This window comes from Lissotriton helveticus, chromosome 8 (genome assembly GCF_964261635.1).
Source record: "Lissotriton helveticus chromosome 8, aLisHel1.1, whole genome shotgun sequence".
Taxonomy (NCBI): Eukaryota; Metazoa; Chordata; class Amphibia; order Caudata; family Salamandridae; genus Lissotriton; species Lissotriton helveticus.
The window spans coordinates 224,555,329-224,574,124 of NC_136069.1; the positions used below are offsets into that span (position 1 = coordinate 224,555,329).

The window sequence follows — 18,796 nt, forward strand, 5'->3', positions numbered from 1 at the left end:
CCTGCCACCACACTGTCTGACCTACCAACAATGCACTGATGGCGGGGGGGGAAGGAGAGGGGGGGAGGACTTGTAAGCTTCGTAATAACTTCATTAAGGTCCGGGATTGCTGACTTGCTGATAGACCTCAGGGGCAGTTTAGTTGGGTTGGTTGGGGTACAGGTTCTAAAAGAAAAGCAGATACAAACCGCTTTCATAGCCGGTCATGGCTAGCAATGTACAGTACGCATGCACAATACGAGATTGATATTTTCCGCCCGACCTCCGGGTGTGGGCTGAAGGGCCGTGTAACGATGATACCACAGACTAGTCGCTGTCAACGTTACTTGTACAGTTATGGACCGATGTATATTTGTAACTGAATATCTGCAATAAAAACATATTTACAAAAAAAAAATGATACACCCTGCCACTACACTATATAACACTTTACTACACTGTACGATATTCTAATACGCTCTACTCTACTCCACTTGATTCTAATCTACAATACTTCAGTCTATGGCAATGAACTTCATAACACTCTCCTTCACTGTACTGTATGACACTACACATAACAGCTCTCCACTTGTGACACTGGACTCTATGATTTGAAACACATTTATATTAAAAGATAAAAATAAACATTGAAATTCAATGAGAAAAGCAAAGTTTAGAGCTTAGTTATAGTTAGGAAAACCTATTATACCAATGCAAACAGTATTTGTATAGTATTAACCTACAGAAATGAAAGTGCAGTATTAAACTACACAAACTTTTAAAGTTATAACGTTATTGTTCCATCTTTCGCTTACAATTTATCCACCACCATCAATTTATTTGAAGTAGTGAACCTCGTTACACAGTCTTTTCAGCTCGTTAACCAGACAACACTAACCATAGCTCGCCACTTTACCATGCAATAATTTCATTGAGTAATTATATGTGTTTTTATGAATACTATGATTTCACATACTATAAATGATAGAGTATGCAAGAATCTAACAGAGCATGGAAAAGGCATGAGTTATAAGTTACATTATTTTATTGCTTACATACATTGTCTTTTTATATTTCTCACATACTGTTACCTAGGTTGTTGAGTTACCGATTCAATTCAGTTCAATCTTTTATTAAGATTTGGATCTCTAATGAGGTCCACAGCAAAATAAAACAAGATATACAAGTTTTAGTCCCTAATATCAATGTAAAAAATATTACAATCACATATTGAAATCCTTTACTGCCATCAGATACATCAAAATAAATATGCTTTCAGGTCACCTCAGCATTGACTTCTTTTTTTAAGTGCACTTTTTTAAGAAACTGCCATATCGTTTGTGGCCTCTCTGTTTATAGTGGTTTCACATGGGTTCATCTGTGCACCATTCTTTACCGCATTCCAATGGGCATACCTACAAGGTTTGCATCCTTGGTTCACCAGTTACCTATGTTTTTGGCAGCACAAAATTGGGAGATAAGGTCATGTATGTTTTTTGCAGTATGACACACCCATTCGGGGTGCATTCTTCATGTAAGTGTTGTTATTTGTTCTCATTACAGATGGTTACCCCTGATGAAGGGCACTAGGTTGCCCGAAATGCATTGGGATTGATGTATTAAAATGTATAAGAAATCTCGCATCAGCAGGCATGAAATTTGATATGAAGGAATATCACACTTTGATGTAAATAAACATCAACGTAAGAACAGACTGGTTTAATTCTAAAACTATTTATTTATGTTTAAACTTTTACCCATTTGCTTTGGGTTACCACAGTTATGCACAGGGGGACATCTCCTAGGAGATGCTACTTGGTTACTTATTTTAAAAGGACAACATTTTGTATAAAAAAAGAAAGGAAAAATAGCCCACCCCCCCTCTACAGCAGCAAACGTTATGGGCAAAATTATTCTAGAGAAGATGAAAGCACTGGAAGCCATGATAAAAGTCTGCATATAAACCCAGGGGCAGATTTACAAGCCCCTTGCACCATTTTTGTGTCACTTTTTCCATGTTAAAAGTGACGCAAAAGAGGCACAAGGGGCTTGTAAATCTGCCCCCCAATGTTTAATTTCTTGAAAGTATAAGTTACCTTAGGCCGTAAACAAGAACAAGATTTCAGTTCAAATCTCCCATAGCTCCTGCAACGAGTACCTTCTTTCTAAACTATGATCAATATAAGTGGTTTAAACCTCTACAGAGCAGACCTGTAAGTTTGTTCCTTCCATATAACAATATACAAAGATGTTAAAATAGGTTCAAGAAATCCTTTAAAAATTTACATATTTTGCGCATATTATTTGATTCTTTAGGTTTTAATATTGTTCTGTAAAAACATTGGCTGTAGCATCTGAAGACAATGAGATAACAAGACTGGGCAAACAAACAAAACATGATTAAGGTTCTGAATGCCCATTTGCACATGTTACAATATTTTCCTGGTCTGGGTCTGGCGGGGCTAGATCAATTTGCCATTAGATCATTTAGCGGATGTAAATTTACACAAAATAAAATCAACAAACAGCAAATACTATGATCCAAATTCCAGGCCAAGTACTACTGGGGAACTTTTGGATTACATGATGCAGATATTACCTCCTGTCTTTTCTTCCTCCTACAGTACTCGAGATCCATCTGGAAGCAAATAATAAAAATAGTACTTTTTAAGAAACTTTTGAATTCTAAATGCAGGAGAGAAGTGACAAACTCCTCCTGTATGTCGAAATGATTTAACGCAAGAATAAAATCACAGGAGAAAGAGTATTTATCTGTCTATGCAAAAAACATTTCCTGATTCAAGAAACCCTTTATTGTATTTGGTTCACTATTCTTCCGCTTATAGCCCCACTGAATCCCTCTAGCTAATCCTTGAACAAATGAGCTTATCAGGCCAAGTTCTAAACTAATAGCTGGAGTTGGGACCAATGTATTGAAATTACATACTTTGTACAAGATCTGGCCTTCTATTTTGTTAAGGAAACTCCATTTTCCTACTTGGATAGATTCAATAGCATAAAATAGTGTAGGAGGGACTTTCCCTTTAAAAACATATCATATGCAAAAAATGCCTCCGTCCCATTACATTGTAAAATGCACATATCCTATTTGCATGTGAATCAGCTTGAGAGGACAGTGGGGCATATTACCAAGGGTGGCGATAGGCAATTATCGCCGGTTTAGCGGCCGTTTTCGGCCGCTAAGCGGCAATAATTTTATCGCTCTATTAGCAAGCTGTCGCTAACTGATGTTAGCGACAGCGAACGGTTTGGGGCCCGCTTTGCATGTCAGCGATATTTATTGCTAATGACATGCAAAGTGGGCGTACCCAACCTGTTAGCAACTGAAAGCAGTCGCTAACGTCGCTATCGCCTATTAGCAAGAGAGGCGTAGCGATGGAAATATTCCCGCTATCGCCAAAAACCAACGCCTGCTCAGACCAGTTCTTAGCCATGTTATCCAATGGGAGGTGGATAACATGGCTAAGAGCATTTTGTCGCTAATGCGTGAATACCGCTGTATTCTCAGCGATATTCACACATTTCGCCACTATCGCTGGATATTTTAGCACAATGGAGAAAAACGTTGCTAATAGCATGTTTTCTCCGCTAACATATCCTGCGATAGGCAGCGATAAACAAATCGTCACTAAGCCTAGTTAGCGATAAATATCGCTACTTGTTGGTAATATGCCCCAGTGTTCTATGTGTGATTTGTCCATTGTATTGATAGGTATTCATTTCCCCAGGCAAATGTATTATTCTTTCCGTTTTATTTACTTTTTCAAATCTAAATTTTATTTTGGAGACGTTTATCTGCAAAATGTACCTCTGTATATTTCTGAAGAGACAACAGTTTCTTATTCAACCCAATAGGAGTTTAGTTCAGGATTGCAATATCTTCTGCATACATCAGATAGGAGAAAGATGACCACCTATCTTCGGCGCATCACCGATCTGATGAGGAAAACATTTTGGCAAGTCTGCTACGTACAAAGAAAAGAGTAGTAGGGCCAAAACGCTACTTTTTCTGAATGTATCACTGCGGATAGGCCTTTATCTCCCCCTAGTAGCACCTGACACCATGTATGAGAGTGATAATGAGTGGAAATATTGGGGCAGGCATTCCCATTTTTTTTAGTTTTTTTTCATAGTGTTGGCCGGTCTCCCTTATCAAAGGCCGTTGAAAATTCTATAAATGCCACATAGACATGTGACCCTCGAATTAAAACATAGTTCTCCTCTATCAATTTGAACATGCAGATATTATCCAAAGTGCAGTGTTTTTTTCTAAATTCTGCTGTTCAATGGGAAGAATGTTATCCTCCACCACCCAGTCCTTAAGATGATCCAAAATACTATGTGCAAATACTTTCCCTACCGCATCTTATAAAGCTATTTGGCAGTAATTGCCTGGAAGGTGTCTAAGCCCCTTTTTAAAGAGGGGAATGAAAATACTACCAAACCTGGAGGGGGAGTCTTCCAATGTTGGTAGCAGTAGAACAAAGTGGGGTAAGATAAGTAGCCCACAACATAGGCTTTTTTATTATTGACATGGGGAATTCATCAGGACCCATTGCTCCAGAGGCCCTCATTCTCTTAATGAGTCTTACAATCTCACTCCTTAAAGGAGCACGACAATGTTAAGCGGTCTAGACAAATAGGTTATGAAGGAAGATGTCCAAACGGAATTAGAGTTAGTTGAGTAGACTTCTTCAAGATAAGAACTCCAGACTTCTTTTATGGGAATTGGGAGGAATTTTACTCTGCAACCACAGCTATCCGAAAATATTTCCCAATACCGTTTAGCATTATTTCTTGAGTCTGCCTCTTTTACGTGGACCCAATTATGATCTTCCTTTTCTTGCCTTAGAGAAAGTTTTTTTTGCGCTCGTTTCCTCTTTAACAGGTTATTAAATGTACTTTGATGGAGAGAGAAATTCTGGAATTGGGGTTGTTGAGTTACCAGTCCTGGTACTTTTACTTCTGATGCATTGTAATGATAATGAAACCAAACAGTGTCTTGGTCCAAAAAGAAAAGCCTTGTCAGTAAAAGTTTGTTTACACAAGCTTGGATGATACATTTCAGAATGAATGTAAATCACCTGCACCTTAGGGTAATCTGCATTTGTTTGAATTTTCTGGATTATTTTGAAATTTTGGTTTGTGGTTTAAAGGGAGCAATGAGGCTTTTTTTTTAAATTGCCAAGTCCTGGGGCAAGAACAACCTCCACTGGACAGTGCACTTTATTCCTAAATTTGTCAAACCATACTAGGGAGGGCAAACCCTGACTGGTTAGTCAACTATATTTTATTAATTACCTAAAAGCGTTGTCACATGGTGTTGCATACTGAGCTTTGTGTGTATAGCTGAAAGTCTACAGACTGCTTTGGCATATGATACATATTACAGGCTTCATTCTTTCTTCCATGTCATCAAATGTTAATGAGTCTGCTTTAGGAAACTTTGGCCAAGCCTACATTCAAGACAGAAGAGCGGACTGTATTTTGTTGGAACGTCATTTCTATGTTGCGCTGATTGGATAAATGTGTTAATTCCTCATTAAGAGGTCTGTCAAATACATAAATAACTAAAGGTGTCTGTCAGCACCTAATTTAGTTGTTCAGAAACAAACAAAACAGTAGCATCTGGCAGGGAACGGGATAGAGGGGCAGTGGGAACACAAAATACAAAAAGAACACTTACCTCCTCAAAGTTGAGCTGCCATCTCTCCACCATTGTCACTTCGCTTCTCCGGCGAGTCCCGGAATCAGGAAGCACACATGCTCCCCTAAGCCAATCACAATGTGGCATTGTAGCATCGTGATTGGTCTGAGCGCTGTGGTCGTGTGCTCAGATGGGGGCAGGGAGCCTGTGCATGCAGCCCACCAGGTTGTGCATTACAGCCTGGTGGGGCACATGCAAAATGCGCATGACAGTTTGGCCGGCCAAAGATGGCCGGCCAAACCGTCATGCGCACTTGGAGGGTGCAAACCACTCCTCCCACTGTGACACCAGCACCACCACTTCCTAACCCAGTCCCGAAACTCCAAAAAATAAAATGATAATTACGGTGTTATTATCATTTTATTTTTCCTGTTGTTTAAGCCGTGGGGCGACACGCCTCTGCCTTAGAGAAGGAGCCTCCCCTGGAAGTAAGCAAGACTGATTTTCATTCTCATCCAAGTGTCGCTGCATAGAAAACCTATGAATTCCATAAACCTAAGCAGATTCCAAAGGTACCAACCTGTCTCTTTTAGCCCTTTTCTATGCAGAACTATTGTCAATGGTCTGGCTTTATTTTTATTATGATATCTTTTGTTACTATATGATATGATTCATTGAGTACCTGACAGGACCTGAACTAGAATAGGTTACTTGTGCCTGACCTAAATGAATACTTGGAAAATCTCAAAACATTTCCAAAATAGGTATTCGCTGGTACCAGCGTGTACCTTTCTTACCAATAGGAAGTTTCTCTTTGATTTCCAGTGTTTCATGACTGCATTACCTGATGTCTTTGTGTATTTTAAATGCAGTGGACTTGTGTCCCGTTCGCCCTGATGAATCCAGCCACTGAAAATATTGCTTACACTGCGGTTCATGAGTTATATCAAGCCCCTTGGATCGGCAAGCTTGACCCTGAATATATTGCAAGATGGATGGATGACCTGGTCTATCTGGTAAGATAATGGTCCTCATCATGAGTTTCATTTGGAAAAGTTTTTTATGTGTTCTATTTAATTATAAGTGAACTAATCTTATTGGCTGGTATTTTGGCGCCCGGGAACTGGCTGCTCATGCATATGACTGGCCTCTAAGTTGGGAGCTATTGTATAAATATTGATTTATCTGTTTGATTCAAGCTTGGCAAAGCAGACAATAAATGTACTTCTTGTCCCTTGATAGATGTATAAAGGTATAAGATACATGAGGATGTACATCTGAGCATGACCATATATTTTTATCCTCTTTTTATAGTCTCATCCCTATTTTGTTTTTAAATAATCTTTATTGTTTTTATTGAGAAACAAAGCAGAGAAGGATCCAGTAACAGTTACTATGGGAAATTCAGTTCTGAAGCCATACTGTTGAGTGCGTTTGTAATGCTGCGTCGTCCAGCCCCACCTTATCCTGGTGGTTTCTGATAAGTGACGATCTGTCGTGGTTGGAAATAGTTGGGTCTAAGAATCCTTCCTTTTCCATCACAGGATAAACTCCGTAAAATGCAACAAACCCCTAGTCTCAGAAGAGTTCCTATAAATGTTCAAGCAATAGTTTAGTTTTCATTCATATCAATAACACAACTTTCTGCGTACTTTTCTGTATTGCCAGAGTCCATGAATATAAATCCACAGGAAGCCATTTGTCTTGACAAGTAATCCAAGATCCATGAGTTAAAGTTTCTATTTGACTTCTGTGAACTACAGAACAACCAAAAATATTAACATCTTGTGACTTTCTATTCTTAAATATTTTTTTGTATGAGTACTAGAACCCAGGCTCAGCTCGCCCGTTCTGCTGCAGTGCTCTGCCCCCTCCCTGTTTTTCTGAGTGCTTTCGCCTTCTTTTATCTTGTTTTTTACTTCTTTCTCCTTTTGTTCCCCCTGTTTTTTCGGAGTGTTTTTTCCTGCTTTATCCTTGGTTTTCAATGCTTTGCCTTTTTTCCTCATTTGTCGCTCCCGCCTGTTGCCCGTTTTGCCATATCCCTCCTAGCCCTGCCCACCACCTCCCAACGCCCCTCCCTCATCGCAGGACCTATTTAATGGAGGCCATGGCGCAACCCCATTGAGCAGGATCCAGGCCTAGCTCTCCCGTGCCGCTGCACCGCTCTGCCTCCTCCCCGTTTTTTCTCCTGCTTTTGCCTCACTTTTTACTGCATCCTCCATCCATTAACCCCATTTTACTGAGTGCTTTTGCCTAATTTTATACAGCTTTCCTCGCGAAGCAGCAAGCAACTCCAGCCCCTTGAGACCCTCCACGGGTGATTTGCCGTGCTTTATAGATCATGATTGATTGAGAAATCTAATACCATGCAATGAGATTCATATATACTGAAGGGGCATTGTCTAACGTAAGAATTCTTCCTTTTGTGCCACAGGAACTCTTAGGGCCAGATCAGGATGCATCACTTTTTTGGTGCAGCCCAATGCAAAATCTATTTAGGAATTTTCAAAGCCATGCAAAGCCTGAATTTCGTGGCTTCGCATGACTTTTTTTTAAAGGAACGCAATGCAGCACATATTGGTACCTTGTGTTACCCTGCTCCAGAGAAATGCAATATGGGTGGGGCATGGCATGGCATTTATCGGTGCATTTTGATGCAAACCCAGATTTAATAAAGTCTGTAAACCTAGGTTCGTACCAAAATGGCACCCGAAGCTGGTGTAAGGAGGAGAAATATTTGTATTTCTCCTCATTGCTTCCTCTTTGCATGTATGTCGCATTCAACAGAGAGGAATACGCTTGTAAGGAAAGTTTATGTGCAGGAAGATAGGCATTCTTGCACAAATCTATCCTGCCATTAACTCAAGTACCTCTGCACCATGACGCAAGGGTGCCTGCATTGGCACTAGGCTTCCACAGGCCACCAGCAAAGGGAGATTCACGCAATGCAGCATTACAACATGTGTGAACTGTCAGTAAATCTGGGCCTTAGTATTTAGTAACAGCTCCAGTCTTAATAAGAGCAGAAAAAAGTTCAAGAAACTGTTCAAAGTTTGCTTTAACTAAAAACACAACTTTCTGAATACTTTTCTGTATTCCCAGTGTTCATCAATACAATTCATAGTTCATGGCAAGGAAATTCAAGATCTGTGTTGTGGTCAATCTAATGAGGTCTGGGCCTCAGCAACCTTGTATCACGACTAGGTAATAAAGACATTTTGGGCCACAAGAGACATGCAAGATTGCCACTGTTTCTGTAGTACACTTGACAATTCATGATCAGTTGGGACTTGTAGTTCATTGTCAGAACACTGGTGGTATCACATTCTCCTCTCGGTCATGCAGCTTCAATGCAGACAGTACCAACACTCTGTGATGACTGCAAGTCTTTCCTTTCCTGAAGAAAAGCATGCAGAAAACACATAAGACATAAAGGTAAACATGTCACCATTTTCGGAAGCTTACCAGGAAGCACCTTGATAAACCAGGCACAAGCTCAGTGGCAGACATCTTGAGAGAGAAACCTGGACTGAGAAGATTCATATGATATCTGGAGCAACATTATAGTTTATTGAATGAAGCACACTGGGTCCTGAACTCAAGTATTTAAAAGTGTTCTCACACATGATAATATAAACAAGCATTGGTAAATGCATTAGGTTTTGCCTATGTGATTAATAATAAGCTGTTTTTTGTTGTAAGTTGTAGCTTGCTGAATAGTTGTACACTATATGTTACAGAAAGTATGTTAAAGTGTTATGACTTGTTTATGTACAAAAAGGCAATATATTGTGCTGTTACTAGTGGTACAGTGTGGGTAAGTCATAGCAGCATTTTGAAAAATGAAATGATAGAGGGAAATAATAGAATTAATTGATGTTAGAGCAATAGTGTGCGTTTAGAGGAGTTCTGACAACTTTTGGCCCCTGTGCCACTGCACTTGCAGCACCATTGAAATCATAGTCTAAATGCCTGCTAGATAATTGCACTTGTGACTGACAGTTTAGTAGTTACATTTCCAATATTCAGCATTCAATGGGATCCCTAAAGCGTTTGGCCTTGGTGCCACTGCACCTACTACACCATTTAAATCAAGCCCCTTTTAACTGCAAGATAACTACAATTGTATCTGCATGTATAGTAGTCAAATATAGCAATTTTAGGTGTTTAGAGGAGTTCTGACAACGTTCGGGCCTTGTGCCATGGCACATGCTGCACCATTCAAATCATGAACCTGTTGTCTGCAAGGTAACCGCACTTGTGACTGTCTTGTTTAGTAGTAAACTATAGCAAAAATCTGGGCTTAGTGGGGTCCCTTGAGCTTTTGGACCCAGTGCCACTCCACCTGCTGCACCATCCAAATGAGGTACTTTTTAACTGCAAGGTAACTGAATTTGTGACTGCCTGGTAGGTAGTCAAATATAGCAATATTATATGTTCAGAGGAGTTCTGACAACTTTTGGGCCCGGTGCTACTGCGCCTGATGCACCATTCAAATCATGACCCTGTTGTCTGAAAGGTAACTGCAATTGTGGTAACCTGTTTAGGTATAAAATATAGCGATAGTAGGTGTTTAGTGGGATGCTTGGAGCTTTTGATCCCGGTACAATTGCACCTCCTGCACTATTGAAATCATGACCCTAGTGCTTGTTAGATAACTGGAATTATGAATGCCTGTTTAGTTGTAAATATAGCAATATTAGGCGTTTAGAGGAGTTCTGACAACATTTGGGCCCAGTGCCACTGCACCTGCTGTGCGATTCAAATCATGACCCTAGTGCCTGGAAGACAACTGCACTTGTGACTGCCTGTTGTAAAATATAGCAATAATCGGTGTTTAGTGGAGTGCCTGGACTATTGAAATCATGACCCTACCGCTTGCTAGATTTGCACTTGCGACTGCCTGTTTTGTTGTGAAATATAGCAATATTTGGTGCTTGGAGGAGATCTGATAACATTAGGGCCTGATGCCAGTGCACCTGCAGCACCATTGAAATCATGGCCCTAGTGCCTGATAGATAATTGCACTTGTGACTGCCTGTTTAGTAGTAAAATTTAGCAATATTCTTTTTGCCTCGGTGCCACTGCACCTGCTTCATCACTTAAATCAAGCCCCTTTTAACTACAAGGTAACTGCAATTGTGACTACCTGTATTGTAGTAAAATATAGCAATGATAGGTTTTTAGAGGAGTTCTGACAACTTTTGGGGTGAGTCCCACTGCACCTGCTGCACCTTTCAAATCATGACCCTGTTGTCTGCAAGGTAACTGCACTTGTGACTGCATGTTTAGTACTAAAATATTTTCAAAAAGGGGGTGGTGATGGACAGAGTATCTGAGTTAATCAGAACACTCCTACCCAGTCAACAGATCAGGGCTTGATCCATCACCGTTTTTTAGCTCACTGCACCATCCCAGTTCAGAACCTGGCTATATGCAAATTAGTCTGTCCCTGGCCCAGTGCATCATGGGAACAGGGCAGACCAAACTACCAAGCCAATTCTTCACTGGAAAGGAAACAAGCTTCCGGGACCGGTTTCTGGCATTACAGCCGTCTTCGGCCCGGCTTCCTTGAATCCTGATGGTGCAATGAGCAAGGGACTCATGTCTGAGCATACCCTTCCACACTCATGGTGGCCAAAATAATTTCAAAAAGGGGGTGGTGATGGACAGAGTATCTGAGTTAATCAGAACACTCCTACCCAGTCAACAGATCAGGGCTTGATCCATCACCGTTTTTTAGCTCACTGCACCATCCCAGTTCAGAACCTGGCTATATGCAAATTAGTCTGTCCCTGGCCCAGTGCATCATGGGAACAGGGCAGACCAAACTACCAAGCCAATTCTTCACTGGAAAGGAAACAAGCTTCCGGGGACCGGTTTCTGGCATTACAGCCGTCTTCGGCCCGGCTTGCTTGAATCCTGATGGTGCAATGAGCAAGGGACTCATGTCTGAGCATACCCTTCCACACTCATGGTGGCCAAAATAATTTTAACTCTGTTCATCACCACCCCCTTTTCTGAATCATTTTGTCCACCATAAGCGTGGAAGGGTATATTCAGATGTGAGTCCCTTGCTCATTGCACCATCAGGATTCAAGCAAGCCGGGCCGACGACGGCTGAAATGCCAGAAACCGGTCCCCGGAAGCTTGTTTCCTTCCCAGTATAAGAAGTGGCTTGGTAGTTTGGTTTGCCCTGTTCCCATCATGCACTGGGACAGGAACAGACTAATTTGCATATAGCCAGGTTGTGAGCTGGGATGGTGCAGTGAGCTAAAAAACGGTGATGGATCAAGCTCTGATCTTTGGACTGGGTAAGAGTGGTCTGCTTAATTCAGACACTCTGTTCATCACCACCCCCTTTTCTGAATCATTAGTACTAAAATATAGCACTTTTAGGTGTTTGGTGGGGTGCCTAGAACATTTAGTTCTGGTGTCACTGCACCTGTGCGGCAACATTGAAGTCATGACCCTGTTGTCTACAAGGTAACAGTACTTGTGACTGACTGTTTAGTTTAACATTTTAGCAATAAGATGGGTTTAGTGAGGTCCCTAGAACTTGTTACCCTGGTGCCACTGAACCTGCTGTGCCATTCAAATAAGGTCCCTTTTAACTGCAAACTAACTGGAATTGTGCCTGATGAATAGTAAAATATAGCAATATTATGTGGTTAGAGGAGTTCTGACAACCTTTGGGCATGGTGCAACTGCACCTGTTGCACCATTCACATTATGACCGTGTTGAATGCAAGTAAGTGCATTTGTGGCTTCCTGTTTAGTAGTAAAATATAGCATAACTCTTATATATTAACTTTATTTGTAATGTGCAATGTTTATTACAACATCTAGAATTTGATCATAATGACCAAATATAATAAGTTGAACAAATCAATCCGATAATGCCTACAAAGTGCAAAGAAAGGTACTTAGGCATGAATTGGAAATGCCACAAACGTTCTGTGGCTAAAGCATCTGCTTTACACAACTTAGTAATAAAAAGCAAGCATTCTAATATACTGTTAGAAGCTGTCTGCCTTTTCCTTGTGAAGAGATCTTATCTTGACAGTGAATGGGGATTAACCATTTTGAACAGCTTTAGTAGAAGTATCGTAAATGCATGCAGCCAGGGGAAGTTAACAAAAAAAGGTTGCACAGAAAAGCGGATGAATGCAGTAATTCAGCATTGGGAACTGATAAGAGCCCCCTTTTAAGATATATTAAATGCAAGAGATTTCACAGGCACTGCGCAGGCCAAACCTAAAAAGAAGGCTCTGAAATAAAATGTTTGCCATCAATCAAATAATTTGGACAAGCAGGGAAGCTGATATTGATTCCAGGTTATCAGTTTTCTTATTTTGACATTCAGCCACCAGATGCATATATCTGCCTGTCTCTCCCTCTCACCCTCTTGTTTTACATCGAAGGCCACTTTTTTGTCTTTTATTCTGTGTGCACAATAAGAAGAACCAACACAGACATACCAGGCCCACTTCAAGGCCCCCATACCCGACTACAAGCCAAAAATGCACTTATTTGGGGGGTGTCACACCCAAACACCATTTTGAAGTTACACCCCTGTCAATTATTATTTGTAATCAATGAGTTTGATAACTATGTTTAAGTGGTCCAACATAGCAAGATCTCAAATGATAAAGGGAAAGAAGTTATGCTTCAAAAGGGTTGGTTTATCTATTTAAGAATGCTAACTGGCATTGTAGCAGAAATAGATTGCTCCCCTAAGACACTACCTAAACACTACTAAACACTACCTACACATGAAAGAATAGTGCCTAGTATTGTAATACTATATATGGGCTCTGCAGCTGAAAATAAATGTAACTCACTACATCTTGGACACATAATTTTCTTAGGAAAGCCTTTTGACATTGTATATATCTATATTAATTCTTGGCACCACCAAAATGATGATGCCCAGTCCTATCATATAAGATGTCAATTTTGTATAGCAGTGCGAAACTTACACTGCTATGGCTTGCATATTGTTATTATTATTATGATTATAATTATTACTACTACTACTACTAATAGAATGTTTTTCTATTTGAATCCTTGTGGACTGGCCTCAGTGACCCCACATATCTTAAGATCAGTTTAAGGGACCCCACCTACCTAGTGCCAGTTAATTGGAAACTTTTGAGCTCCCGTGTTGCCTCCTCTCATTCTGTTCCTGGTTTTAGTCCTTCTTCACCCTCTTAGATGTCAGGCTTTCCTTAGACACATTCAAAGTAGCCCACAGGGTCAGATAAGAAAACTACCCCTCTCAGTTCTGAGAACTGGGTCTTCATGCTAGAATATATACAGGTGGAAACTGACCTCCAAGATTTGTGTAGTGTGCAAGGAGGGAGTCTTCTAGCACTGTAAGCGGGGGAGTCATCCTCATTTCTCTTCCTATTGTTAGGTGATGCTAATCCAGTCCCAGACGCCAAAGGTCCACAACCTCTAAATACCCATGCAAGGGAAGAGGTTGGAAAGTGGAGTCCTGTTGACACGTGTCCACCAAAGTTGTTGATATTTGCAAAAAATGGGTGTTGATAATTCCATGTTTAGCTTCTTAGAACATCAGATTATTGTTTATAAGTATTATTTTTGTGAAACACAGAATCCTAGTAATTCAAAGGAAACTATCATAACATGTCCTAAATTCCCACTATTACAGATGTATTTATTACTTCAAAAATGAGGGCTGCTATTGTTTTTAAACCCTATTAATGGTGATGAGCATATGCTTCACACAGGTATGTGAATGGCTACATTGAAACATCTTATTGTTGTGTGGAAATGTGTTAAAACTCTAAGGACAACATCATTGACATCTAACTGCTAGTATAACTTGAGGTCGCAATGTATGAACTTGAGAATGTGCATTTTAGTCAATTTTGCTCTAATATAGTAAATGGATCTACATGGACATGTGTAAATGTAACACAATGAACAGCACATGATGAGCCTCGTAAACCTCTAAGCCTTGCCACTAGCAAGACCACCGTGCGGTGCGTCACAGTCGCTCACAGTCATAGGCTTTAGTGCATTGATTCACAAAACATGGGGATAAAGTATCTGATGTGCACTTACAACGGTGAATCTAAATATGCAGATTCTTTCTGTGATTCAAATTGCTGGCAGCAGCATGGTCTACAGTGAATGATGTTTTTTGCATGCATTATTGTTTTAGGTTCTAGGAAGCATTGCCTGGCAAGTCTACTTTCAAAGAGTCCTTGCTGCTTCTTCCACCTCCCAAGCGCAACTGACGTCCTACATCGCTGGGTTCATATGTGCAGTTATGGCCATTCCCTCTGTGCTCATCGGTGCAGTGGCAGCATCCACAGGAAAGTAAAATGACTTATTTAAATGCATTAATATCATATTTATTATCAGAACATTGGTGTGTGGAACACTCCATTAAAGGCAATGGAGTGCTCTGTGCTTTTATGGGCTGGTAAAGGTCCACAGAGCAACATTCCAATGTTGTACAAAGGCCTCTCGGAGCTCGAGGGGATTTAAATCCACCCGAGCTCCGCGAGGCCTTTGTTTAATTTGTTAGAACATTCTGCCCTCTAGTGGCAGAATGTTCTAATAGCCTTATAGCCCTTCGTAGCCGGGCTATACCGGCTATTAAAGTCCTGCTCCCCTGTTAACGTTGGAGCGGGCCTTTAATAGCCGGTATAGCACACTACGGCGGGCTAAAAGGCTATATTATTACTATCATTATTATTATTACATGTAGAATGTAACAAATCTCTTGTCAAAGTAGTGAGTGTTATGGTGGAAGATGTTACTTTATAAAGTCTAAAGGAAACCCTTTGTGGATCAAAATACTCTAAACCTATGATTGAAGGACGCTCCAAATCTTCCTGGCGAGGACATCAAAGTCATCTCTGCTGGATCATGATCTGGGGAGCTAACTTCATTATTAGATTCTGAGACACTGGGTTCAGGAGATTCACAGCTCGGTAGTGAAATACAGGCAGGAACATGCACACACAGCAACAGTAAGTGAATCAAATTAAGTGTAATCCACACTTTCAAGTAAACACCAAATTATAGCACATTTGACAACTAGAAACAGTGATGTCTACTATAAGGAGATTATTACTAAAATGAAACACCAATAGGGATATACGACATCAAATGCAACTAGAGTTATGCTGTAACCAACCAGGTGTTCCCTGCGATAAAAAGTTGGACACACATTTGGTATCCAGCCAATAGACACAGATGAAAAAGAAAAAAGGCCTCCCCAGGATTATCAGGGCTTGAGTGGATGAAGACCATTAAAAAACATGGCATGGTGGTAGCATCGTCACTCATACTGAGGTCAGGCTTTTAGGGTATCCAAATATGCAGAGACAGCCTCTCTGTAATTGACAAGAATGTTTTAGCATCTAGGAAAACCCTCAACCTTGCTACAAAGAAGAGACAAGCCAAGATCCCATGGGTGAACAAATCTCTTTCAGTATCTGGAGATCCTTCCTCCTTGAGGCCATACAAGGACACACCTCTGGAAAGAGAAGTATCAGCTGGACAAATATCACAAAACTTTGTCCAGATTAGAACGTCTACTCAATGACTCTTCTCATGTATGGTCACAAAGACTATGTGCCCCTGACTCTCACCAGCCTGTTTATTCTTTCCGAGCAGTCTCACAGCCCTCCCCATTAGTGGGTGCTGCCCTTCCAGATGTTGCACGGTCTCAATCAAGACACACTCAATAGTGATCTTCGGTTCTCTCCCTGAACTAGAAACTGGACATCCAATCACCCTCAAGGTGGCAGACAAATTCTCATTTTCCAAACTTTCAACTGTTTCCGCCAGCAAGGTTATCGGCAAATCTTCACAGGACTTAAATGCATTGAATTCTCTGTTTCCTACTGAAAGGCCATGGGCTTCGCCATTGTTACTGTTTTCTTGTCAATGATGTGCACTAGAATTCCACTCCTGTAAAGCTTAAGAAACATTCCAGTTTACCACCTAGTGACACAAACCTAGCCCAGCCTAACCAAGCCTCAAAATAGTGCTCTGTTTAATTTCTCTAATTAAGTCATTAGTAAGTTTTCACATTTTGTCATACCTGCCTGCTTAGCCAATTTTGCATCTTTGTCACACAGTACATGGGGATGAAAGTTATAGAAGCACGTTTCTACATTATATAAACATGTTGCAACATGTACATACATTGATAGAAAAAACAAACATGGCTTTTCAATGGAGAGAGCGGTTGAACAACAACTACAGAAAAACTGCACTTTGGCTGTGTTTCAAGCCTTTTGCATGCACATGGACAAATCATAATCTAATTAAATAAATACAACGACTGAGAAGACAATTACTGTGAACCTTTTGTGTTTGTTTGATAACATCTTGATTTGGTGTGCATCTTGCTTTTGTGTTTATGCTTGTATTGAAGCAATGCATGAAGTTGTGTGGTACCCTGGCAGTGACAAGGTGAATGACCAGAGTACACAGAGAACCTTGTACTACTTCATCATTATACAAATAGTGCACTTACTGATGTTCCCATGACTATTCACTGTTGTTGGTGTGTTTTGTTGGTTCATAATCAATGGGTTTCTTTGTACTGAAGTTGACCCAAAAGAGAAGTTGTTAATTATGCTTCCCAGGTTTGATCTTCTCTTCTTCTCACTTTAGACTGGAATCAGACCAGCTATGGCTTGCCATCCCCTGCTGCAAGAGGAGAATCAAGCATGATTTTGGCAATTGTTCTGCAGTATCTCTGCCCAAAGTACATTTCTGTTGCTGGCTTAGGGGCGATTGCTGCTGCCGTTATGTCTTCTGCAGACTCGTCCCTACTATCCGCCAGTTCCATGTTTGCTCATAATATCTACAAGAAAATGTTCAGGAAAAAGGTGAGGAATACATGTGTGATTCATACAGCATTTTGGTTGTTTTGTTATTCTCCAGAGTTTTATATAGCACAAACTTGACCAGAAGGTATCAGAGCGCTTTACATGAGCACCAGTTGCGTTACAGATAGACATATTCATTTTTTGTAGGCATGGGGAGGTTAGGTGATTTGCCCAGAATCACAGGATGTTGAGCGTCCCTGCCAAGACTCCAACCCGGTTCCCCAGCTTCGAGGTCGACCACTCTATCCATTAGGCCACATCCTCTCTCTGGTTAAGCCACACCAAAGTTCTTGTTGATAGTATATACAGCTGGTGTCTTTTTTTTAGGTTTCCTCAATCAATCTCTTATAATGAAATAAAAAATATTAAAAGTGACTTAGAGCATGCTCATTATTTACCCTTACTTACCATTTGCTGACTTCCAGGTCTTTCTCAGTTCTTGTCTTGTTTTTTGTCATTGGCTGCTCATGCCCTCCGACTTCCTCCAGGGCTTCAGAGTCTTAGTCTAAGCCATGGAGATTTGACCAACTACTGCTTCCTGTGGTCAGCGTCCTTGCATTGGAAACAGGTTAGGTACTCTTTTTTTAGGTCTCGCCTACGCAGCGTGCATGCGCTGCATAAGAGGACCTTTAGCCATCGCTCTGGTCATTTTCAAGCACACACATGCTTGTGGCGGCATCCACCTTGCGGTAGCGCGCAGGGGCATGTCACAAGCACAAGTGTGTGCTTGAAAATGAGCCGACTGCCATTCGAAGCGTGCTCGCGCACCACATGCGGGTGCACCTCACTGCCTCTCTCTCCCGCTGCAGCCTGCACACCTTTTTTTTTTTTAAACTTTCAGCGCGAGGCGCATATGCTTGTTTTGTTCTGTCTTAGTAATGTGCCCCTTTTACTTACGCCGCACTTTGTCTTTACAAAAATGACAAGTTTGTAGTGCTTTTTTTTAGGTGCTCCGGGAGGTAATTACGTTGGAAAGGCTGCACGCATTCGGAGTTGTTGTGCTGTTGCAACCACAGGTGGCCGGATTGTCCACGTGGACCTTTTCTCTTTTCCTGAGGTCATGTGTTTTGTTGTTTTTTTTGCTTCCCCAGCTACCGCTGCTCGCTTCAGTCGGTGTCTGCCCCCTCCCCAATTTAAAGTGCGCACACCTAGCAGCTTTGTGGTGCCATCTTAGGCTCCTACGCCATCACCTGAAGACGCAAATCAGCCGCTGGTAGCACTTCTACCACTACAGTTTAACATCTGCTAATGGATGACCTCTGAG

General features: G+C 41.0%; 1 protein-coding gene across 2 annotated transcripts in view; it reads left to right on the top strand.

The window, feature by feature from the left end:
* The window catches only part of LOC144771567 (high affinity choline transporter 1-like), a 132,280-nt gene that overhangs the window by 97,174 nt on the left and 16,310 nt on the right, over positions 1-18,796 (top strand). For both annotated transcript variants that reach the window (XM_078655961.1, XM_078655962.1), the window contains 3 exons: positions 6,520-6,663; positions 14,841-14,992; positions 17,313-17,532. In XM_078655961.1, the coding sequence (XP_078512087.1) occupies positions 6,520-6,663; positions 14,841-14,992; positions 17,313-17,532 (516 nt within the window). The remainder of the gene's footprint in view (positions 1-6,519; positions 6,664-14,840; positions 14,993-17,312; positions 17,533-18,796) is intronic.